Source organism: Pygocentrus nattereri, chromosome 5, assembly GCF_015220715.1.
Source record: "Pygocentrus nattereri isolate fPygNat1 chromosome 5, fPygNat1.pri, whole genome shotgun sequence".
NCBI lineage: Eukaryota > Metazoa > Chordata > Actinopteri > Characiformes > Serrasalmidae > Pygocentrus > Pygocentrus nattereri.
The window spans coordinates 33,501,509-33,525,982 of NC_051215.1; the positions used below are offsets into that span (position 1 = coordinate 33,501,509).

Here is a 24,474-nt window from a genome sequence, read left to right on the forward strand (position 1 = left end):
GTGTTTACCCAGCTCTTGGGGTATGCAGTGCTGTGCATGTGTCTGGCTCAAATAATAATGCCTTTGTGTGTAGACTGCACTCAATACAAACTTTATAAGGCGTCTCAGTATCACTAATATTTCACTGTTAGATCTCAAACTGGGACTGTCCGTGTTTGAAGAACTGTTTAAGAACGTGAGTCTCGGCACGCAAGTGGAAAAATGGAAAAACCGTTTCCTTACCGGTGAAAGAGACAGTGTGTGCTCTCGGAGGAAAATCCAACCCCCTTTCAGTCGTGTGAGGTCGGCCTCGAGTGAGCTCCTCCTCTCCTTCAGTCCCTCTCTTCTCAGTTTCGCCTTTAAACCCAAACTCATTTTTGGTCATTATTAGGAGCCTCGCATACGCCGTGGAAGCCGAGCTCGTAAAGCAGGCATGCAGAGCTTTCGGCAAGAGTTTCCATGACTTTGTATTTTCGAGGCTGTTGAAGAAAACCAGCCCGCATCCTCAGGAATTTGATCAAAACTGGGCAAAAAGATCGATCAGCTCGAGGCATTGAAGGTAGGACCCGAAGTTCATCATCGCGCGCCTTGTATTTCCCTTGTTAATGTGCTTCTCTTTCCGTATGTGGAAAAAAAAAACAACTCTCAAATATTTTCTCGAATAACGGTCTGTATAACGAGAGCAGGCAGGCTCTGATATCAGTGTCGGGGCTGGACGACACGTAGACTTCAACAGGAATGTTTGTATTTGACTTTAAAAGCCTCTGTCTATCAGGTCGGTAAGCCCCTGTTGTTTTGCCTGGGTTTTGTCTTTTTTCACTCGCCGAGATTGAGGTGGATGAAGTTCACGCTTTCATCCAAGGCTTTTTTTCTTCGTTTCCTTTTTTATTTTCCTTTTTACTTTCCTTTTTTAATTGATATCCTGGATCCAACATGGCAAACTTGCGAGAGGAGTGACCACAATAAATATCTAACCGCCTAACAGTAATTGACCCAGGGCTGTTAGTTAAGCGCTAAGAAACATTCAGTCCAGTGTTGCTGCAACATTTACAATAGTTTTGGTTTCCTATACATTTTTTAATGACAGCTGCAAGTCAGATCAAAAGACATATGCCCGCAGGTATAACTCCCTTCATGTGCCAAAAGGTTTGTATGTGCTGTTATTTTTATCAATAAATGTTTGTCTCGAACTCTGCAGCAGATCCAGTTGATTTCTATTAATGAAGCATGAGCCATATATGAGCGCTGTTCATGCATTTTTTTTGGGCCTGTTTCCAGTTTTCCATATAGGCCTCTACCCCTGTTTACTGGCTCCATGGTCTACTGAGGTTTGGACATAATCTGTTTTACTGTCCACCACATATGATCACAGTACATGTGTATAGGTGTAGTGATGCGCCACCATTTTAGTCTGTATGGCATTATGATTTCAGACATTTCAATCTGTCTCCGTGGTTGTAAATCACAGATTGTGATTAGATTAATAAATAGGTAAAGAATCTAGGCTCTACTGTCCTCCTTACCGCATGGGTCGCAGTGCCCAACCAGTCAGTCTAGCTCTAACTTTGAGTGAAATTCCACTCACTCTTTGAAAAGATCTTTATCAGTCGTTTTCTGCCAAGTGTTCTCAAAGTAGTGTTGTGCATGGTTCTCTGTACATGATTAAAAGAATCATTTTTCTCAGTTTTTAAAGTTTTGCTTGTAATTATGCAAACTCTAGAATATGCTTTCAGACTCTTATGGTTGGGTGTCTGCTGTTATTTGCTTACAGACATACATGCACTTCATATATTTCTACATGTGGACACCCAACAGCCCAGTGTATGCATTATATGTATGTGCATATGTGTGTGTTGAAGCACTGCTAAAGGCATAGGCAACGTGTATGTAATACATTGTCATTGAAATTCATTTTTATTTATTTATTTCAATGTTGAACTAAGCATGTGGCCCAAGATAACCCAGTTCCGAGTTCAGTGGACAGTGACAAGTTTTGCTATTATGGTGTCAAATGTCCGCTTTACTCTCTATACTCTCTAGAGTTTTTATATCTGTATAACCCCCCTAAATATCTATAGATCAGTTTAAGATGATGTTAACTTGTCTTAATTACTCAATTACCCACTGTCATCTAAAACAGAGGGAGCTATGAATCGTGAGTGAAAAAAGAGGGCATGCATTGTTTTCTCAAGTCCAGACTGGTTAGAAATGTGCCTTGCATTTTGCACTATGTCCCAGGCATACTAGGTCACATAGGTGAAAGTTCAAACGTTAGAGCTTATTTTCATATGCCTCATGAATGTGGAGCGTCACTGAGATGCTGAATTTTACTAATCTTCTCACCCAAACAGATGGTCAAGAAAATAAACATACTGGACACACAGTAAGTTTATGTTAGTTACACAGTGCCAGTGGCTCATCCCTTTGGCCAGTCTATTTGCTTTTCTAAACTACAGACAGCTGGCTCACATCAGTCTTCCACAAAGACCCAGATTCACGCAGGTATTCACTGGTATACTCACATTTCATCCCTGCAGGCTTAGCGATGGAGCAGTCTCAGAGGTGGCAATGCATATTCATCCTATTTGTTGCCGTTTGGTTTCCATCACTCCCTGCTCAGACAACGACTTCTGTACGCCCGAGTCCCACACCAACACCCCAATCCCCTGAACATCTGAAGTTTCGCCTGGCTGGTCACCCTCGCAAACACAATGAGGGTCGAATTGAAGTGTTCTATAAGGGCGAGTGGGGAACCATCTGTGATGATGACTTCTCACTGGCCAATGCCCATGTGCTCTGTCGCCAGCTTGGGTTTGTCTCTGCCACTGGCTGGGCACACAGTGCTAAATACGGCAAAGGCACAGGTAACATTTCTTAAATAAAGTTCAAATATCACAAGCAGACAGCTTATGAGTGCATTTAGTCCCATGGTTGTATGTGTTTCAGGTAAGATCTGGTTAGATAACGTGCAGTGTAGTGGCAGTGAGAGGAGTATATCAGTGTGTAAGTCACGTGGATGGGGCAGCAGTGACTGCACTCATGATGAAGATGCTGGGGTGATCTGCAAGGACGAAAGATTGCCAGGCTTCGTGGACTCCAACATTATAGAGGTACTTTCTGCAACAAACTGGCCCATCTGCACAGACCATTTTCAGACATTATAGAGGTAGAAACTCTAACAAACTGATCCATCCGCACAGACTGCTTTCTAGGAACAGATTCTCCTTCATATGCGTAGGTCAAGGGAGCTATTTTAGTCCAGTCTACCATAAATAGTGCTGTTCAAACATGGCCAAAGCCTGGAAAAGACATCCATTCATGGTATACAAATGTATATATATACATGGCATATATTCAAACGCTATATAATGTGCTGTATACAAACCAGCACTTGACTTGATATATCAGTTGGGGTGTTTTTTGTTGTTTTGCTTTGCTTTGTTTTGTTTTTATTGGTTTGTCTAAAGCACTAATTACTCAAAACTGTAAGAAACTAATTTTATATATTGTCCGATGTTATTATTTTTAACTGCTTAAAATTGGTAACAAAATGTTGAGTACAAATAAAATTCTAACTTTTCTAGTACAAATAAAAAGTGTATAGGAACTGAAAACAATGATTATTTACATTTATTTACCGCATTCATCTTTGAAAGTCTATGAAGTTAACCTCAACATCAAACAGACATCATATAGGAAGGATTTTGTGGCACATTGCAACAGGTTTTTCTGATTAGCTGATGTCTGCTACTGACTTTTTCCCCCTCACCTTTTACCAATCCACATCTGAGAAGCATTAGCCTGACTGGACCTTTACCTCTGTGCCTTGAAATTCCACTGCACTGAAAAAAATAGTGCATTGATTTAAATGTGTATGTAATTTGCACATGAACAAAATATATCTCTAGTCAAAATCTGTGTTGAGATATTTTAATTAATGTAGAAATGATACAATCATTTTGATCGAATAAGTTTACTGCATGCCTTTTTGCAGTGTGGTTCTCCTCCATGGGGGCTGATTTGTGTCTGTTGTCCAGGTGCAGGTAGATGAGAGGAGAGTGGAGGAGGTGCGTCTGCGGCCGGTGGTCGCCGTGGCCAGCAAGAGGGTACCTGTGACTGAGGGGGTGGTGGAGGTGAGGTACAAGGACAGCTGGGTTCAGGTCTGCGATAATGGCTGGACCCCCAAAAACTCTCGGGTTGTCTGTGGCATGATGGGATTCCCCCACGAGAGGAAAGTTAACAAGAACTTTTACAAGTGAGTGTGCACTGAAGAGTATAGTGTTATACAGGCCTGTTTTCTGTGAACACATTGGAGAGGCTTCTAGGGTAGATTTGCCTTTGAAGTTAATTCCGATTAAAGCTTCACAAATAACAGTCTCTGCTGACACACGTGCAGAGCCTTTTGGAAATATTGGGTCATCAGCACCTGTGTGTATGTGTTTGTGTTCTGTCTGGGTGTGTGTGGTCTGTTGGTAATCATGGATTCTCAGTGTTTGCCACTGCAACAGAAAGTGCAATGTAGTTTCACAGCTGCTTGGGAAATAAGGCCCTAATACAGAACACGCACATCAACAAACTTTCACATGAACATAATGCATGCATGGAATACTTCACGTTCACAGTATATGGGTCATTCTACCAAACGGCAAATTTGGTCATTTTTAATCATGTTAGGCATGAAAAGCAGTTTGTTACAACACTGACTTCACAGATGCTGAAGTGTTATCCTGATGTGAAACAACTATTGTTATGCTTTTTTTTCAGTTTTATCTGTCCTATGTAAAAATTCTTTTAACCGTATACATAGTTTTGTTTTGCCTGGCCCATTTTCTGTCAGTGGAGTTACAGAAACCTGGGCAAAAAAGTAAACATGAACATCTTTACATCTTGTTTGGATGTTTCAATGAATGAAAGATTAATTTTGAGAAGTCCATAGTAGGTAAAATCTCTTAATAGTGGTGTTACTTTCTTATTACTGCTGTTATGCTGGTGGTATTACTCTTGAAACATGAAAGTATTTTAGAATAACAGCATTAATGCAATATATGTCATTTTCTACATACAGTGCAACTTTGAAGCTAAGGTAGCAGTAGACTGTATTTTAGAAAAGCTGAGTTTGGTAAGTTTGTCAGTAGTGTTACTGTCAGCGGTTTTTCAGTTTTACTTTTCTGTTACAATTTTATGTTTTACTCTTGAATTCGTTATCAACCTTCGTGTCGCATCTGGCACTGCAGTGGTAGAATGACCCTTATACACACAGCACTTACACTTACAGACACATAGTCTGCCTTGGTGCCTGCTGTGAAACACTGAGAGCAGTATGTTAGCGCACTCATTTAACGCTGAAATGGCTGCTGCATCAGTAGTCCACTGTGGCATCTGTGAAAAAAAAAACCTGGTTAAGAGAGCACATTGACATAATATCAACATTACACAACCAGCATGAAACCACCATGTTTACATGTGTTTATCAGTGTGGTTGCTTAAATTCTGCTTCATTAAGTTCAGACTGTAATCCACATATGATTTGCAATCTGCATTAAATAGTTTAGAGATGGATTGTTGATTGATCTTATACAGTCTTGGCAGTGCGAATTCAGATAGTACAAGTATTGTAAACGTTTTCGTTATTATGCACAAATATTTCACATTATTTAGTGGATTTCCAGAGCCACTGTGGAACCATGGAATTTGAATTTAGTTTTAGGGGTCTATGGGTATCTCAAAAGAGGAAGGAAGCACTGTTGGTAGTGTAATCTGCATGTGTGTGTGTGTGTGTGTGTGTGTGTATGCATGTGTGTGTGTGTGTGTGTGTGTGTGTGTGTGTGTGTGTGTGTGTGTGTGTGTGTGTGTGTGTGTATGTGCTCATATTATTATAATAGTGGTGTTCATGCCTGCAAGGGAAATCAAACCGGCATTCTGTGTATATATGTAAAAAAGTTGAAGAAATAGGGGCTGATAATCCTTTCAGTCTACGTCCAGCAAAGTGGACGAACGGCCCTACCCAGTGGCCAGAGGTGTTATGTTAACAATTCGGTTCCCTATAGTTTTAGTATCATGGCATTAATGCAGCATTTGGACACACTGTGAATTTGGATTATTATGTCAATAATCATAACATAAAATCACTTCAGGGAACAGGCCATTTAAGATGTTGTACTCGATACCTACATTTCACCAATCCAGGGGATAAGCCAGCTGGCTGTTAGTTATCATAACCCTTTTATTACATGCTAACAATAAATTGGGATTTCCAATGGGTATTTTCACATGATGGGTGTTTTACTGTGTTCTGTTGATTACCCTTTCAATATAGCATCAATATTCCCTACTTTTAATTTTAGAATTACAACTGTTGACTTAAACATCATTAACAACTCACCTGTAATAAAGTGGTTGTCACAGATGTACACATATTAATGAATCAAAATCCTTGTCAAACCAGGGAGCAGCCTTATGTCTGGAGGATTGATCATTATTTGTTACGTGCAGGTGCCCTGGCATTGAACAATGCATGGTCACAATTATATAGGCTGGAGTGATGCTGAGATTAGGCCCAATCTATACAGGGCAAGTGACAGGTGTGACAGACATGACCATGTAGGGATTGACAAAAAACTTAAAAGAATGTTGTAGGTACAATCATATCACATTCATGGCAGAACACACAAAATACTGAAAATAATACCATACAACACAGTCATTAATCGCATTGGCTGACTGGGTTCAACAGTTTACCATTTTCAACCTCTCTGCATATAGACTGAATCCACAGATCTCCTTTTTTGCTGTTCTTCACTTTTTGGGGAAGTAAAGAAAATTGTTTTTTTATTGTTAGACATGCAAAATGCAACTCAGCACCTTTTAGGCATGGTGCCACTGGTATTTCAATTTGGCACGGGCACTCTGACCTTGAAGGGCCCTTGGTCATTCAGACAACAGGGAAGTGACACGCCTGCTCTCATCTATGCCATCCATTTTAGTCACTTGAAAAGAACGCAATGCTAGCACTAGTGACTACATGTGCCTCAGAGTGCGCACGAGCTAAAAACAGGGCACTAAATTACCAGTTGTAATTCAAATATTGTACCAATAATAGTAGTTATATTTACCCATTTCAGTACATTTCAGTTCTAGTTATTTCTTAGTGCTTTTTACAGCCTTTTACAGCTTTTTACAGCTGACTTTGTCACTGCAGCTTTATAGAAATCTGGTCCAAGACAGGTGTAACAATGATAGGAAAGAGCAGAAACAAAGAAACCTTGAGAGGAACCACGACTCAATAGCAGAGTCCATCCTCCAATAACGCAACAAAGTAATATGAGTTTTGAGAATAATGAACATGACAATGATTAATGAATATACAGTAACGAATAATGAATAAAGAATTCATGTGATGCTAATCATTAGACAGAAGTATTTGTATCTATGAAAATCAAAGTCAAAGTTTTTGTTAATTGTCTATTCATTGCTGAACAGTCCAGCCGTGTGCAAAAGTTTTGTTGATTTGTTTTATTAATTTTCTGGGTGAAAATAAGTTGACACATCCTCTATAGGAAACAGACTAAAATATGGCATTGTTTAGCAAAATTTAGAGCACAGGTTCTAATTAATTGCTAAATAAACATATTAGAAAAAATAAAACAGCATATTAAATATGCCATGTAACCACAGTGCACAAACATTAATATACACTGTACAACTGCTCCCAATTATTGTGCATTCCAAGAGATAAGATATGAAGAATGAAATGGATGGATGTGCTAGGAGAGAACAGACAGTATAGAATGAGAGTTTCTCCTAGAAACCCATGGAATGTTGGAGGAATGTCTCACTTTCATGAATTCATGCTTCACCAAAATCCAGACTTCAGCCCACAAGACACCCCCACCACACCACACACACAAACCCACTGTGCCCACACTCTATCACAAACACCGCTTTATGTACAGTATTAATGGCAGTATACACAGATAAACCTGTTCTGATGAGTCCTGAGCGGAATGATGTGCTCCAGTATGCAGTCTGATCAGATGTCTGATCAGATTTATGTGAGGAAATCTGTCTGTATTAATTTCCTGCTGGGTTGACCTCAAGAAGACCTCAAGATTTCAGTATTCTTCCACTCTACCGCCCATCACATATCCTCACCATGCATACTTTAAACCCTGACTCATGCTGTCTGATAGCATTTCCACTGCCCCCGCATAAACCTTTATAGTTTTTGGAATATTGTATTGGAACCTGTAAATATGACACCTTGTTAAGAATGGGCAATGTCACATTTTGGAGAAAGAGGCCAGCAAATGAATAAAACACATTGATTTATATTTTATTATCTCTAATAAAAGCAAATCATTTGCATTTCTTTCATGCTAGGGGATACAGTAGTAATGCTTCTGGGAAAATTAGTGTCATATAACTAAAGATGATGATATATTTGCCTTAATAAGTTTAGAACTGCATTAATAGTGCTGAAACACATAAAATAACCAGTGTTATTCTGTATATAAGGCAGTGGTGGCTAACTGTGGTTCTGAAGGCCAGGTGTCCAGCACAGGTGATTTTCCTGTTTACAAAAACATCAACTAAACCTGGTAATTCACTGATGAGTTGAATTGGGTGCATTTGAATAGGAAAACTGCTTGTGTATTACTGTGGTTCTTTTCAGCAACAACAAATAACCTTACAAGATAATTGTAATCGTAATAACAAAATTTCTTACTCTTTTTTTATTTCAAACCATATATGCCTTACTTGAATAAACATCCAAATAAACCCCAAGTAAAAAGATGGATGATGTGGATATCTGTATTGCCTGTAGTTCCTGGTCCTACTGGTCGGTATGCCAAAAATATAGTTATATTTTTGTGACAATATGTATCACAGTGTTTCATTTTCCAGGGATGTTAGTAGAGCCACTTTTTAAAAAAGTGCAATTTTTCACGTTCTGCATATCATTACATCCTATTAAACAGGACCTGTTATACTCTCATGACAACAAAACCTTACACTGTAAGTCCCAGACAACTTTCCCTGCTGACTCTCCTTTTAATGGAACATGCAGTTGATCAGTGTTCTTTGCTCAGAAAAGCTTATCATGACACAGTTTGTCATGACAATATCAGATCAATATCATCAAATTGTGCGTATCATCATTGGTATCTGTGTGTATCCATCTGTGTCTGTGTGCATGTACCCACATGTGTTTTTGACAGGATCTCCTTATCTTCTGCAGGCGTCTCAAAAAGAGATCTGCTGAGCCAAAAGTCAAAGTTAGAGTTGCAGCTGACAGGTACCGTCTGAGGGGAAGAAACCAGTAGTGCTCTTCCCCTAGAGGTTTACAGTCCAGTGTCTCGTTCAGAGACGTATCTTTAGTTGCAGCACCAGTGGTTGTAATCACCTTTCCACTAACACTTGCTTTCACTGCCTTGTTCAATTATCTGATGGATAATTGAAAATAATAAATCCCTGGTTATTAGAGTACAGGGGAATTCCACCAAATTTTCACACTTTCTGCAAATACAATTGTTAAGTTGTTAACAGTCATTCAGAGTGGTTTCATGAAAAATGATTAACTATAGATAAACGTACTGTCTCAAATTCCAATACAGTGGCTGTGATAGAAACCAGGGGTTACAATGTCTACAACATAAGTATAGCCATTTTTTTAGCTAAACCACCAGTGAACCTACATGTGCCTTCTCAGTTTTGTTCTTCTCAGTCTGTGTATAGTTGATAATTGTAACATAAAATTGAGAATGCATTTTTAAAGATCAATACAATAAAGGCATATATATATATATATATATACAACAGTGTCTCAGGCACCAAACAGTATATTCATTACCATTTAATGTAATCACTTTCTGTGAAGGAGCTTTTAGAGATATTGAATTCCTCTCCTCAGACATCTGGTTCCTATCACTAAGACTGTGAACAACACTGACTCAATACATTTCTCTACAATGGAACATTTCATATCAGATCACTCTGAATAACTTTGCTTACATGTAAACTATTTAATTAGGCATTTTTTTAAACATTGTGGAATTCCCCTTTAATATGCTCATATTCAGTGGTTTTCATGTACAGTAACATCATAGCATTTTTTCACTTGTTCAAATATATCTTGTCTTGAAAAGAAAGTCAGACTGTAATAGAAGCCAGAGGAAGTGGTTGGGGCCTGGGGGGTTGGAGTCTGGCTGGCGCGAGAGAGATGCATTAAGAATGGAGGGAATGACACAGGGTCCACTGGCCCATGAGAAACTCATTGCCATCTGTTAGTTTTATTAACATACTTTGGAAATTGAGCTGTGCACGTGTCTGAGTAAATGCTAACAGAGAGTGTGTGGGAGAGAGCAAGAAAGCAAATGAGAGAGAGAGAGAGAGAAAGAGAGAGAGAGAGAGAGAGAGAAAGAGCACTTGAGGTTACGCATGACATAATTATAATGCAATCAGCTTACACTAACAATAAAACATCTTTCTGCTACTTGTGTCAGCTGGACAGCATATTTTATCACTTTGATTGACCATTTGCAACAATGCGAAAATGTTTTGGCGTGCACATTTTTGTCTAAGTAAATAACTTGTTTAATGTCTGTGACAAAAGCATGGAAAAGCTCAATGACTAAATGCTTACCAAGTAGAAATCAGTGTAGTAAAATACCCTGGCAGTCATAAAGAATTGCTCATATGCACTAATGTGTTATGCAACGGTTTTTGATGTCTCTGTCTTGTCTATTCACTCAAAGCGACCACACCTTACATTTTTTTTCTGTTTTATTTTTTCACATGAAGTCCACTTACAATATTTATGTGATTTTATGCACTACAAACAATGGTTATTCATTTTTACATCACCATGTTCCAACCTCATTTTATCCCTAGAATTAAACAGACAGTTTTTGTTACCTTGCCTGTATCTCAAACCGCATACTACTACACTGTACATATTATACATACTAAACTAATGAATGAACTGCCACTGGTGGTGTACCATCTTTGATGTACTGTTGTAGTTTTGATGCACTTTTGTAGTATGCAGTTGGAAATGCAGCTTGTGTCTTTAAGGCTGATGTACATATATCATTGCTGTACAAAGAAAAACAAGTATTTCTGTTTTTTTCTGTATTCAAAAGCAATAGCTATGATTTACATGGTGTAAACATTTCATAATGAATGGACCAATAGAAATGCATTTCTCAACATGCACTTAACCCTCACAGTGACCACCAACCCACATTAACTAAACCCACTCCCTGACACTGAACAACACAACAAACACATATACATACATTAAAATTAATAAACAGCAACTTTAAAAAACAATTAATCCCCTTTTACTAGGGTGTGCACCTACCATATGCCTCCACAGTGACCACTCACATGTCCACACCTCCCCTATTTCTCGTACCCCACGCCAGCCAGTGGCAGGCCGCTACAATATGTAAATTCATTGAGTTTTGTGACATCATAAAACATTTTGTGATAGTGTAGTGTTTATCAGCATTTTGTAGTTCCTCTAGTCTGGAGATGTCCTCATTCTGCTTTATCATGCTTTCCTGGAGTGTTAAAAGGTTTAAAGGAACCACTTTTCCCCACAAGATTTCAGTGGTGGCTTAAAAACATCCAAAACATCCAAAATCAGTTGTTTAATATCAGTGAATGACACAGCCCTGTGAGCAGTTTTTTGGCTGCCAGTGTTCAAATGAAATTCTAGATATGGCTTTATACACAATTTTATGTCAAGCACTGCCTAATTGTTTTCATATTTGCACATTTTCTGCATGTTTACATACTCACTTCCATGCTATGATTAGCTCAGCATGAATTATGAGTGGATCGCTATCCTCAATTTGTGTTTAGCAGCTTTCCCATGTAGCCATTGTGTGTGAGTGTTTGCATGTCCGTGCCAGTTTTGTGGTGGAAATGTGAATGTTTTTCAGACTTAATGAATGTTTGCATTGCAGGCAGGAAGCCAAAGCTAAAGCTATCACTAAAGCTAGCTCTAAATCTAAACCTGGCAAGCCAGCGGCAGCCAAAAGGTAACCTTAGAAAAACTGGGTGAGAATGACTGTGGTCAGCCTTTTTCAGCAGTAGTGTATGTGTACAGCTGATGTTTTCTTTTTTTTATGAGTGTATATGTGATTATTTTTTACTTTTTGCATAAAATCTCAGAAGAGCCCCACCGACCACTCCATGTGTATGAATGTTTGAAATTTTTCTTTCAGGTTTTTTAATTGTATTTGAGTACATCTGTGTCTATTAGTCACAATCAGAAAAAGGAATAATATCAGAGCACATTCTAATTCAGATAGTACAGAGCCTCACCTCAGATATTGTCTTTGTCCAAAAGAAAAAAATCTCAATTTTTCTGTTGTTGCTTTTTTAGCTTCCCTTTACATTTTCTGAAAAATTTATGATGAATAGACAAATTGAAGTGCGCTAAAATTACTTATAATGAAATAATTATGTTAATAATAAAAATAAGAACATTTTGCCTTTGTTTGCCACTTTTGTAAAGTTATCATTTTGAGGACATTTTTATTTTTATTTATTTAAATGTTGACCAGTGACCAGTATGTTGATTTTGTTAAGCCGCTGTGAGCAGAAACAGCCCCGTTTCACTTTGCCCATCTCTTCTTATTCTCCGCTCTCTCAGGCTGTATGCAGAGCGACAGAAGAATTACTTTCTGGTTCACTCTGTGGCATGTCTAGGCACAGAGGTGCACCTGGCTGCCTGTCCTTTGGAGTTTAATCAGGCCAATGCCACAGAGACATGTCCAGGAGGGATGCCTGCTGCAGTCAGCTGTGTGCCTGGACCGGATTACGCCCAAAACCGGGCATTGAAGAAAAAACTCAAGGCCTTGGTAATATTTATGTGTGTATGAAGCAGAGCTTTATTTACATTTTTGCAGAGCTGTTCTCATTGATTTATCTCTCTCTCTCTCTCTCTCTCTCTCTCTCTCTCTCTCTCTCTCTCTCTCTGCTTCAGAGAACAGTGCGTCTGAAGGGTGGAGCGAGGCCGGGAGAAGGCCGTGTGGAGGTGCTGAAGGGAACAGAATGGGGGACGGTGTGTGATGACCGCTGGAACCTGCAGGCTGCCAGTGTCGTGTGCAGAGAGCTGGGCTATGGCTCTGCTAAACTGGCTCTCACTGGAGCCCGCATGGGACAAGGTGAGAGAGACACAGAGAGAAGGATGATACAGAGCAATTCTTTAAGATATAGTTGATTTTGTTGAATCTAAAGCTGTCTGATACATATGTAGTCACATAAGAAAAGCCTTTTTCTCTTTAACTTTGAAAAACTTTTGTTTTTATTTTTTTTACGGAATTTGAAAATGTTAAAATTGTGTTAAGTTTAATGATGAATGGATCAAAAAAGTCAAATAAAAAATTACTGTCTAAAAAATAAAAAATGGCTTCATGAACTTTTCAAAAATATAAATGTTTTTGTTTTAATTTTAAAGTTACTATTTTGAAGATATGAAGTTTTCTTGCACCAGCAAGAATATGTTAATGCAACTATAAGTAGAATCACTTATAATCGCTATCAGTTTATTCAGTAATAAATTAAAGTGTAGAGAGGAATACAGTAAGCTAGACACCACAAGGTAATTTATTTTATAAATTTATTTTATTCGGTATATTAAGTTTTTTGGTGACCAAGAAGTTAATTACATGATGAATAATATACTGTAATCATCTCTGTATAGTCATCTTCCTGAGATTTGATCACATTTCAAATACAGGGCATTCAGAATATTAACTCTGATCTCAGTTTTAAACAGTTTTCTCAGTATTATCTACAGCTCTATGACCATTCTGGACACGTCAACATTTTTATAGCATTCTACAAAGCAGTTAAATTCTGTAAAGTTATGGAGTATTAGAATCATATTAGAATGATGCTATGCGTGTATCTGGTTTTATATTATTGAAAATAATTATTTTAAACTTTTGAATGGTGATTCCAAACTTAACAGGTGTTTGTATGTACAATTTATACAATATTTGCAGTTTTGTGTGTGCGTGCGTGTGTTTGCGTGTGCGTGTGTGCATGTATTGTGTTGCAGGCATTGGGCCGATCCATATGAATGATGTCCAGTGCACAGGCCAGGAGCGATCTTTGTGGAATTGTCGCTTTAAGAACATCACTGCTGAGGACTGCAAGCACACAGAGGACGCTGCAGTGCGCTGTAATGTCCCATACATGGGCTTTGAGAAAACGGTCAGAAAAATCCCTTTTACGCATAAACATACTGTTAATATACACATATAGTCACCTAAGAACCAATGTTTTTTCTTGTTCCTTTGTATTGTTACTTCATATTGAAGTATTGATTTTAAAGACATTTTTAACAAATGCATGAATCAAAGTTTTTTTTCTTTTTTTTTTTTGCTAAGTGATGCAGTTTAGTCATTTTAATCAGGCTTTTCCTGAAGCAATTTTTATACATTTTGCTCTTCTTTTACTGGGTAACTGTCTTAAGTTCAGTTTAAAACAATGTAAACTTAAGATACTTATGTTTATACTAATCCATTTTAAATTTGCAACTGAAGCATTGCAGTCTGGCAGTGTGCTTCATGCAAAGATGACCTGAGAACATGAACAGTTCACGTCCTGCTGGAACATGTTCATGTGAATATTCTAATCCCTGAAACCTGTGTGCCTCAGCATTAGTGTAGTGCCAAAGTCCCTGCGCATTTTGAGGGAGTGTTTAAAGTGATACTTGTTCTGAGATTTTACTGTAATTGAGGAAAATGTCAAAATGACAGAAAACTATAGGCTTACTAAGAATTGAGGTTTATCACCCAGCTACACGACTGTATTTAGGCAGTCTGGGGGCCCTTAGTACACCTCTGTTAAAGCATTTAACATTGACATACATCAGACTAATATTATGACAATTCTAAATTATTGTTACTTTATTCGTTCTTTAAAGGTAAAGTTAGGTAAGTAAAATGAACAAAGGATCAAATTGACTACAAGTTTTAAAATAATGTCTTACAAAATTACTGTAATCTAAAAAGACAAATCAAATCTTTTTAAGCATATTTTTCAGTACTTAGTTCAGTACTATTTACCAATTTAGAATTCTGCTCACTGGCCTCCCAGGTGGCCAGGGCCCTAGACTGCACTCACTGGGTTAATACGGCTTTGCCCAACAGTGGTTTAGTGACATTCTAAGAGATTTATGTGATTTCTATGCAGTTTCCTGTCTTTTTGAATACATTTTTTGCAGTGAAACTGCATTTCTCAGCCTCTTTCTAACGTTCCTTCCTATATGGCCTTGTTGGTATAAAGGAAGTTGACCCCTACCCCCTTCCTTTCCTCCTGGACTGTGTCCTGCTCAGGTGCGTATCACAGGGGGTCGTTCTCGCTTCGAGGGCCGCGTGGAAGTGTTGCGATCTGGGGCTAACGGAACCCAGAACTGGGGCCTGATCTGCGGAGAAGGCTGGGGCACCAAAGAGGCCATGGTGGTGTGCAAACAGCTGGGTCTCGGATACGCCAACCACGGCCTGCAAGTAGGATGCTAACACTAATGGTGGCACCTGTTACCCACTTCCAGTGGCTGCTTTGCCTAAACCTCCCCTGAGGTCCTTCACAATCACTGATGGTCAGGGTTGGGTTGCAGTGGAATACAAGTAAAAGCAGAACATCTTCAGAATACAAGAATTAAGGACCTTGTATTCAGTCCACATTTAGAAAAGGCAGTAAAGGTCAGTAAGTTTGTAATTACAGTGTAATTCAACCTACAAACTCATGTTTATATTACCAATAAAGTTTATATTAAAACATGCACTGTTTAGCACTTTTGAAACTAAATGTATTCTGAATAAGTTACTCATACATAAGTTACTCACGTTACTGAATACATTTAGATCAGTGTATTCAGTATTCAGCCATCAATACTTCAAAGTACAAAGTATTCCACTCAACCCTGCTGATGCTGCATGCTAAACCTTCACTAACAATAACACAAACAGAAGCTTTGAGCTTGCTGGAAAACAGAGGGACTAGTAGGGTAGTGCAGGAACCAGACGAAAGGTTGAGTGACTGTGTGTACTAACATGCCATAGGCTGTTTGTACAGGTGCGGCTGGTGGGCGGGCGGTCGGAGTACGAGGGGCGAGTGGAGGTTCGGGTGGGTCAGCGTTGGGGGAGTGTGTGCAGTGAGGGTTGGACTACCAAAGAGGCTATGGTGGCCTGCAGACAGCTAGGGATGGGTTTCAGCATGCATGCTATTACTGTGAGTACACACACACATACACACACAAACATGTATATTCTGTACACATTTCTAAAATACAAAGACTATAATAAGAGCAGAGATGAACAATGCAAAAATATTGTCACAACTGCTGGGATAAATGAATCCTGTGCAAATACAAAATAGATCACTGTCGCACACTTGTGATAGACCTTTGTGTACACGGGTATATCTCGAATTTAATAACATTTAGTCGAGTCGAGTACTGATGGAAGTTGCACCCAATTATCTAATTGTGTCTGGACTGTTTCAACGATGCGTGTGTGCAATATCAAGCATTCCCTTTTGCCCAAGACATCTGATCTAGCGTAGTCATGCAAGCTCTAGTGTTTATAGTAGTTGTAGTTGTTCAAGTAATATGAATGCTAAAGAACAGATCCAGATGTTTAAAACCATTTGAAAAGGGCCCTGCGATGTACAAAATGCCCAAAAGTTTAGTTTGGGGGTGTAATAATACACATAAAGGCAGCAATTTCACAGTTTGCCTGCTGAAAAAAATAAGTAATCCAAAAAAACGTCTCTGAATTCAGGAGCTACAGCCCCTTTTGTGTGTACTACCTTTACTATCATTGGCCTATATTATTTAGCCTGTTTTTAATAATAATAATAATAATAATAATAATATATTGAAAAAAAAATTTAAATCACATATTTAATGACAGTAAGCCTTGCCTTTAGGTAATAAGCTATTTTGACTCCAACCACAATTGCATGAATGCTGTTGTTGGTTTCTTCGCAGTCCAGTTCTTCTTTTATATTGGAGAAAATGGATTATCTGTACATTTCACAAAATCAGCATTAAAAAGAACTTCTTTATGCTTCTGTTTGTTAAAATGACATTTGGTTTCACATATTGAGGTTTATACATTTTAGAAGTATTTTATATACTTTTATATAGTGCTAAAAATGTAGTTTATATGTTTATTATTTGTGCTACATTTGCAACCCCCTTAAAAGTCATCATATTACACAGGTTGTTTCAGCTGGCATTTTCATTAATAGCCAGTATGTTCTTAAAGTCAATTTTACAAAAATTGAAGTCAAAAGTCACTAATTATTTATTTTTCATTATTAATTAAATCATCAGTTAAACACTTAAAAATGCTGCTTACGTAAGTATTCAACCCCTGCAGACTAGTACTTGGTACAACTTTGGTAGAAGTCTGTTTCTACAAGTTTTGTTCATTGTTTGGGAGGGATTTTCAAACATTGTGTCTGGCAGATTTGCTTCAGGTTGATTGGATAACACCGCAGGTTTTGGATAGTGCCACTGATTCTTGATTGGACTGAGATCTGGACTTTTGACTTAGCTATTGTAGAACATTCACTTTTTTGTTGTTTAATTGCTTGCATGTTGCTTTGAGCTTGTGCTTGAGATCATTGTCCTGCTGAGGTGAAGTTTCTTCCAAACATTAGTTCTTTAGCAGACAGAACAGGTTGTCTTGCAGTATCTCCCTGTATTTCGCACCATCCAGCCATCCAGCCATTAATGTTAACGAGATGCCCAGACCCCACTGAGGAAAAGCATTCCCACAACATGATGCTGCTACAGCAATACTTCACTGTTGGTGTTTGCTAAGGAATGGACAGCGTTGAGTTTGTGCCACACATAGAATTTTGAAATTTGGCCTAAAAGCTTAATTTTCACCTCACATTTCAACTGGGTCCAGACATGCGTTGATGTATTTTTTCTTCAGTGATGGCTTCTTTCTAGCCACTCTCCCTTACAGGCCAGTTGTGTGCTCTTGATATAATTGACTGTTGCATCTTCACTCCAGTCTTATCCACTGAACTCTGTAGCTTCTTTTTCTGATGCTGCGTTTTGAGGGATAGTATTGTCTAGTCAGTGCCTGGGTGATATGATGCACCTACCATTTCATCACAATTGATTCAGCAGTGCCCACTGGGATTTTGTGGGTTTTAATATCTTCTGTATATCTATAACGTTATCTGTAATTTCCTTAGAATGCTCTTTGATCTTCATGTCCATAGCTTTCCTTCAGATTCACATTAATTGAATGTAGATGGTATTTTGTCCAGAGAAGGTACAGTTTGTAATGATTCACAGGTAGATGCTAGTTATAACTCAACTGTGCCCTCATTAGGGCAATACCATTCATCTATGTAAACCTTCATAGCACAGGGGTTGTATACTTATGCAAACATTTTTCAGAATACATTCTTACATAAAACCAGAATCACTTTAAATTAATTCATAAATTAATTGATTAGTTTCAGTCTTTTAAAATAAAATGTCAAACTCCACGAAGTATCCATGTGCCATTTGTAATCCAGATGAATCTGATGACCTTTAAGGAGATTGAATACTTTTGCACCACATACAAGGAGGATTATAAATCACTTCTGATACAAATTCAGCATTTAATTCTTAAAACGCAAGTTCCTGCTAATTGCTCTTCAGTAAATTGTCCGGACAATCTAATGATGGTTTTGCTTTGTTAGGCGTGTTTTTCACACTGGCTGAGAATCATCTCCATAGACGATGATCTAATACTTAATTCAACAATTCACTATAATTCTCATACTTTCTATAAACTGAGTCAAACGTTTAGTTTAGGAATAGCACAAAAGCATGTGGTTCATGGGGCCGCAGTACTGGGATTATTGTACTGTTGTCTTCATTACTGCTGTAAGCATACTCGGCAAAATTCATTGACATGAGACAGAGAGTGCAACAGTCAGTGCTTAAGGCAGGTTGCCCAGCCCTGCTCCTAGACATCTGCTCATGTGGCAGGGTGGACAGGTCTAACAGTCTTTGACTATCCTCCTTGTCAAAGAGGTCAGGAACATGGCCAGTAGAGGAAGCTCTGTTAACTCAGGTTTGAAACTCAACATTGTATGGTTGGTAGATCTCCAGGAGTAAGGCTGGGCAGCCATCATTTAAGGAAAATTGCAAAGCTAAACAGACTTTGTGTTTGTATGGTGGTTGCTAAGGAAACATGGTACTGGGATGGCAGTAATGTGACGAACATGGTGATGAGCGGAGTGAAGTGTACAGGAGATGAACTGTCACTCAGCCAGTGCCAGCAGCACAAAACCGTCAGCTGCCCCAAAACAGGCGCTCGATTTGCTGCAGGGGTCATCTGCTCTGAGAGTGAGTAACAGATACATGTACACACATGCCTACATGCACAGTGCTTTTTTGGGCATTTGAGACATGCACACTACTTATTCTAAAGGTACATTTCCAGGGCTTTAGTCTAGCACAGTTTACTGATTTCTTTCCACAACCAGAATTGGACACTCCTCATTTTTTCAACTTTTGAACTTAAGCTACACTTTAAGAACATCTTCTAGTCGGATCAGCTCATGAGCACACACAAGCATTGTTGCTTTATATTTGGTTCAATAACAACAGTTCAAAGTGAGGTTAACTTTGTTTTTGTGATCTCAACTCAGCTGTTTTATGGATGAAGAAGTCCTTCATCTGCAGACTCCTTATCTCCCTTTGATGGCAGAGAGAGGACTGTATCAGACCTTTTGTCTGGTCTCTTGCCACAGACCTGCAATTTGCGGCTCTTGCTTTAAAAGTGGAAATGTCAGAGACTGGCTGACAAAGATCAGAACCCAAACTTAGACAATTATACATTGTTGTTTACTTGTATCGCTTGACAGGGCAGGTCTAAAACTGTACACAACAATCAAAGCAGCAAACACTCCTATAAATCAAATGTCTGCTCATTTCTGGGCCAGTATCACCAAGATAAATCCAGTTCTTACACCAATTTCAGAACACTGGTTGCATTGTAATATGATTACAAATATATATAGATACATCTTACACTTCATGAACGATTTACATATTCACATATATGAAGTGTCCATTTTTAGTTATTATATTTTAATATTTTTTTTATTAGGCACTTGTCATCTTTACAGTGCTTTGTATCTGTGCTTTTTTCCTCAGCTGCCTCTGATTTGGTGCTGAATGCTCCTCTGGTGCAGCAGACAGTATATATAGAGGACCGGCCACTGCACATGCTGTACTGTGCTGCAGAGGAAGACTGTCTGTCTTCAACTGCTGCCAACGCCAACTGGCCCTACGGTCACCGCCGCCTACTCCGCTTCTCGTCTGAGATCCACAACATCGGCCGGGCTGATTTCAGACCTAAAGCTGGACGCCACTCCTGGGTCTGGCACGCATGCCATGGGTAATTATAAGTAGAGTAAATGTCTGAACTTACAAAGATGCCATTCAAATATGGATTTTTATGGAAAGGAAAAAAGTCATCCACTGTGCAGTTTGAGTTGATTGTGAGATGAGTTGAGTTTAACTTGCTGAATAAGGTAAAATGTAACCAAACCTTAGTATTAAAATAAGATTTTATTTAAAAGAATTCTAACAATTTAGTGGAGGATTGCTGAAAATGAATTAACTAAAAATAAGAGGTACAAGACACAAACCAAAGCCACAGAGCATTATGGGCAACCTCCTAAGTGCTACAAAGATTATATTATTTAAAACTTGTTGACTTTTTGTTGTTTATTTGAATTTGGCAGTTGAGAACTGACAGTCATATCAGTCAGTAAAGCACTGTTTAACTAAAACTACTGGAGTATAAAATTCAAATCTAAAATATATTTTTTAAATTATATCAGCTGATATTATATGTTATCAGAAATTTTCGTCGCCTAAAATCTGTATCAACAACAAAATGTGCATATCAGACAGGTCCTAATAAATGGATCATCCTACTCAATTGTTTCAGAAACCAAAACACATTTTGGACGTTTAATTGACTTTGACATTAAAGTAATATCCTTTTACCTTGACTGTGGCCATTAGGAACAGGGATGCAATGTCACTTCCTGCTCTAAAAGGCAGAAGTATAGCTGAAAGTTCTGCCTACAGACTAAAATTAATACTGTTTTTCTGTAGTGACATGAAAGCATAGGACTTTTGAATTTTTTAAATAAAGTTTTAATTAAAAGAATAAATCTAAGAAAAGAAAATTTTATCTAAATCTTTCAACTTAAAAAAACCCAAAAGATCCTTAAAACTGGAAAAAAGCATAATTTTCACAAGTTAAAACTTAAGGGTTAGGGTGTGGAAGTAGAAAGTACTCTACAAATGATAATTTTATATAAATATATATATATATATATATATATATATATATATATATATATATATATATATATATATTTGGCTTATTAATACCTGAATTACTGCCTTGAGTTTAAGCACATGATAACATAAACCCTGTAAACTGGATTGTTTTTTTTTTTTATCTGCAGTTTGAACTAATTTGGTAGAATTAATTTTTAGCAGAATTTCTCATGGACAGCCACAACACTGCATTTAACAACTATTCCCTGTTCCAACACACCTGATCCAGCTCAAGAACAGCTTGATAATAGTTGTTGAGCTGGATCTGGTGTATTGAATTAAGTAATATTTGAAACCATGCCATTTAGTACTGTGGGTCACCAGGAATTAGTTTACAATACTGGCACAGAGGAAAAAGGCATAATGTCTATGTCTGTGTGGTATCGTAGGCACTATCACAGTATGGATATCTTCACCCACTATGACCTGCTGTCTATCAATGGCACCAAGGTGGCAGAGGGACACAAAGCCAGCTTCTGTTTGGAGGACAGTGACTGTCATGAGGGTAAGACAGACAGACAGACAAACAGATATACATGTGCATATTGTTAAGAGCAACAATACACACAGAAACACCTGCATGAATGACCATAGACTAATGACATATTTGCTTGTTTGGGTTTTATGTTGCAGGTGTTTCTAAGCGATATGAATGTGCTAATTTCGGAGAGCAGGGCATCACCGTGGGATGCTGGGATTCATACAGGCATGACATTGACTGCCAGTGGATCGACATCACAGATGTCAAACCAGGAAATTACATTCTACAGGTCAAACATTTGTCTTATGGAAGTGGTGCTGCATCTTAACCAGTTAAATTTGCAGGCCTATTATTCAGTAATTATTCTGAAAGCAATGCAACCTGACTGAGTTATTAAGTTATGGGACTGAGGAATGAAGCCTGATCTTAATTCCAACAGTTTGAGATATTAAGCCTTTCATTGTTCACTGTTCCTGCACAGGAGCAGGTTTCACCAAACTGTGTAGCAGTATTAAAACCTTGTATGTCAATTTTTACAGTTTTTACCTTTTAAACCTTTAATTGCTCTTTGTGTTGTTGTATAATTTAATGAGGAACGGACCAAAAATGTTCTAAAATTACTTTTAAAAAATCTTTTTAACATTTACTTCAGTTACAAGTTAATGTTTTAATGTTTTTTCCTTTTGCTGTATTTTTTTTTTTTTTTTTTTTTTTGGAGATAGGAAGTTTTGCTCCAACAGCGACAATATGGTCCACTGAAAAGCACTGCATATTCAAACTTAGTCTCTGAGCATAACATCTAACAGAAGAGAATAAGTGTGTCATGTTTTTTTGTGTCTCATGGTCTTTTTTTCAGGTTGTGATAAATCCTAATTATGAGGTATCTGAGAGTGACTTCACAAACAACGCCATGAAATGTAACTGCAAATATGATGGTCACAGGATCTGGCTTCACAATTGTCATATTGGTGAGAGGATTTTACCTGCACACATCTGCACACACATTAAAACAGGGGTGCCCAAATGTTTTGAGGTCCACAGTAAATGGTTGTGGAGGGCCAAGGGTCAAAAAGACAAAACAATATACAAAAAAAAAGATTTCAAATTCCATTCCCCCAACACACACATACACACACACACTCACACAATCTAAGCCACTTATCCTTTTGGGTCACTGGTGGTGCTGGAGCCTATCTCAGCTCTCACTGGGTGGAAGGCAGGATACACCCTGAAGAGGTCGCCAGTCCATCACAGGGCATTTTTCAAATCATGTTTTTAAAATTGTGTTTCATAACATTATATTTTACTACCAAAACATAATTTACAAAATCAGTTGTAAAAGTTATATAGTCATATGCAAAGGTTTGGGTGCCCCAGTCATTTAAATGCTTTGTTGAGTTTCTAAAAATGAGTACACATCCTGTTTATTTGCTAAATTTAACATATTGGAAAAAAATTCTACATAAAATGCAACCAGTGCAAAGGTTGTGGCACATTTTCTGTGATTTTTTTTTCCTTCATATTCAACTCAGCAAATAGAAATTTGCACAAAAATTGGGTTCATTCTAACTGACTGTACATAGTGTAAAAACATGTTTCTGGGGCAGCCCTTCTTTAAATTAGCACTTAAAATGTTGATGATGCAAATCCATTTACTTTGTGCAAATGAAAACAATATTCTTACTGACTCCTCCGTCTCTGTTTCTTACCAGGTGATGCATTCAGCGAGGAGGCAGAGAGGAAGTTTGAGAAATACCCCGGACAGCTCAACAACCAAATCTCCTAATCCATGTCACCAGATCCCACATGTTTTACACATTAATCCAGACAAATTATATGCAGTGTATTGTATTGGTCACACATCTGCCTTCATCCAAACACATAATCAAGCTACCATATATGTACCTCACATCACCTGGCAGGAACCAATAATCTTCTGTAAAGACTGAGAGCAGATAGGTAAAACATGGGCATTAGTTTTCTGGATGAGGAGTGGTCTGAACATCACCCAGTCCTTCTAGGTGTTTAACACTTAGTGTGAAAAAAGGCCTCGTTATGTCCAGTGGCATAGGCTTAACTGTATGTTTATGGTGCTATGCATTGCCTGTCAAAAAGAAATTTATTTATATAACTTGAAAGATCTTTTTGATTTATCACAGAAAATGTGTTGCTGCAAACGTTGCCTTCCGTTTAAGTAATACTTTCATTACATGGGACAAAATCAGCTAAAATGCCATCACATTGCATGAATGTTTTCCATGCATCAGAGCATTACAATGAACATCATTTCACCAAATGTTTCCCACAGTGTCTATGATGACAGACATTCTTAAATGAGTGAATGTTACCTTTTCTTCCTTTTACCAGGTTTTATCAATGTTTTCAGGGCTTTTTTAAGACTAAGCTTCAACTGCTCTTCACCAGGTAGTGTAAAATAAATGCGAGATATCACATTTTTCATGAAAACTACAAAAAAATTATTTATAGTTCAAACTTTTAAGAACCACATATGATTAACAGCCAAAAAACATTTTTATTTTGCAATTACTATCATACCAAAATAAACTACTTTTTAAGTTATAATGTCTTGCTGATTGCAGAATTACTT

General features: G+C 38.0%; 1 protein-coding gene across 2 annotated transcripts; it reads left to right on the forward strand.

Annotated features, from left to right (window-relative positions):
- Window positions 1–301: 301 nt before the first annotated feature.
- loxl3b (lysyl oxidase-like 3b) lies at window positions 302–24,446 on the forward strand. Of its 2 annotated transcripts, XM_037538728.1 has the most exons (15): window positions 302–538; window positions 2,517–2,843; window positions 2,926–3,089; window positions 4,017–4,234; window positions 12,644–12,851; window positions 12,977–13,157; window positions 14,057–14,211; window positions 15,339–15,509; window positions 16,078–16,233; window positions 19,210–19,369; window positions 20,183–20,426; window positions 21,775–21,890; window positions 22,019–22,155; window positions 22,723–22,834; window positions 23,579–24,446. In XM_037538728.1, exons 2-15 carry the CDS (start codon window positions 2,525–2,527, stop codon window positions 23,650–23,652), a joined length of 2,415 nt encoding a protein of 804 aa, XP_037394625.1. In that variant the 5' UTR covers window positions 302–538; window positions 2,517–2,524; the 3' UTR covers window positions 23,653–24,446. The 2 variants fall into 2 exon arrangements, with proteins under 2 accessions (XP_037394625.1, XP_017576925.1); XM_017721436.2 differs by lacking the exon at window positions 16,078–16,233 and having other exon boundaries at window positions 303–538.
- Window positions 24,447–24,474: the final 28 nt, after the last annotated feature.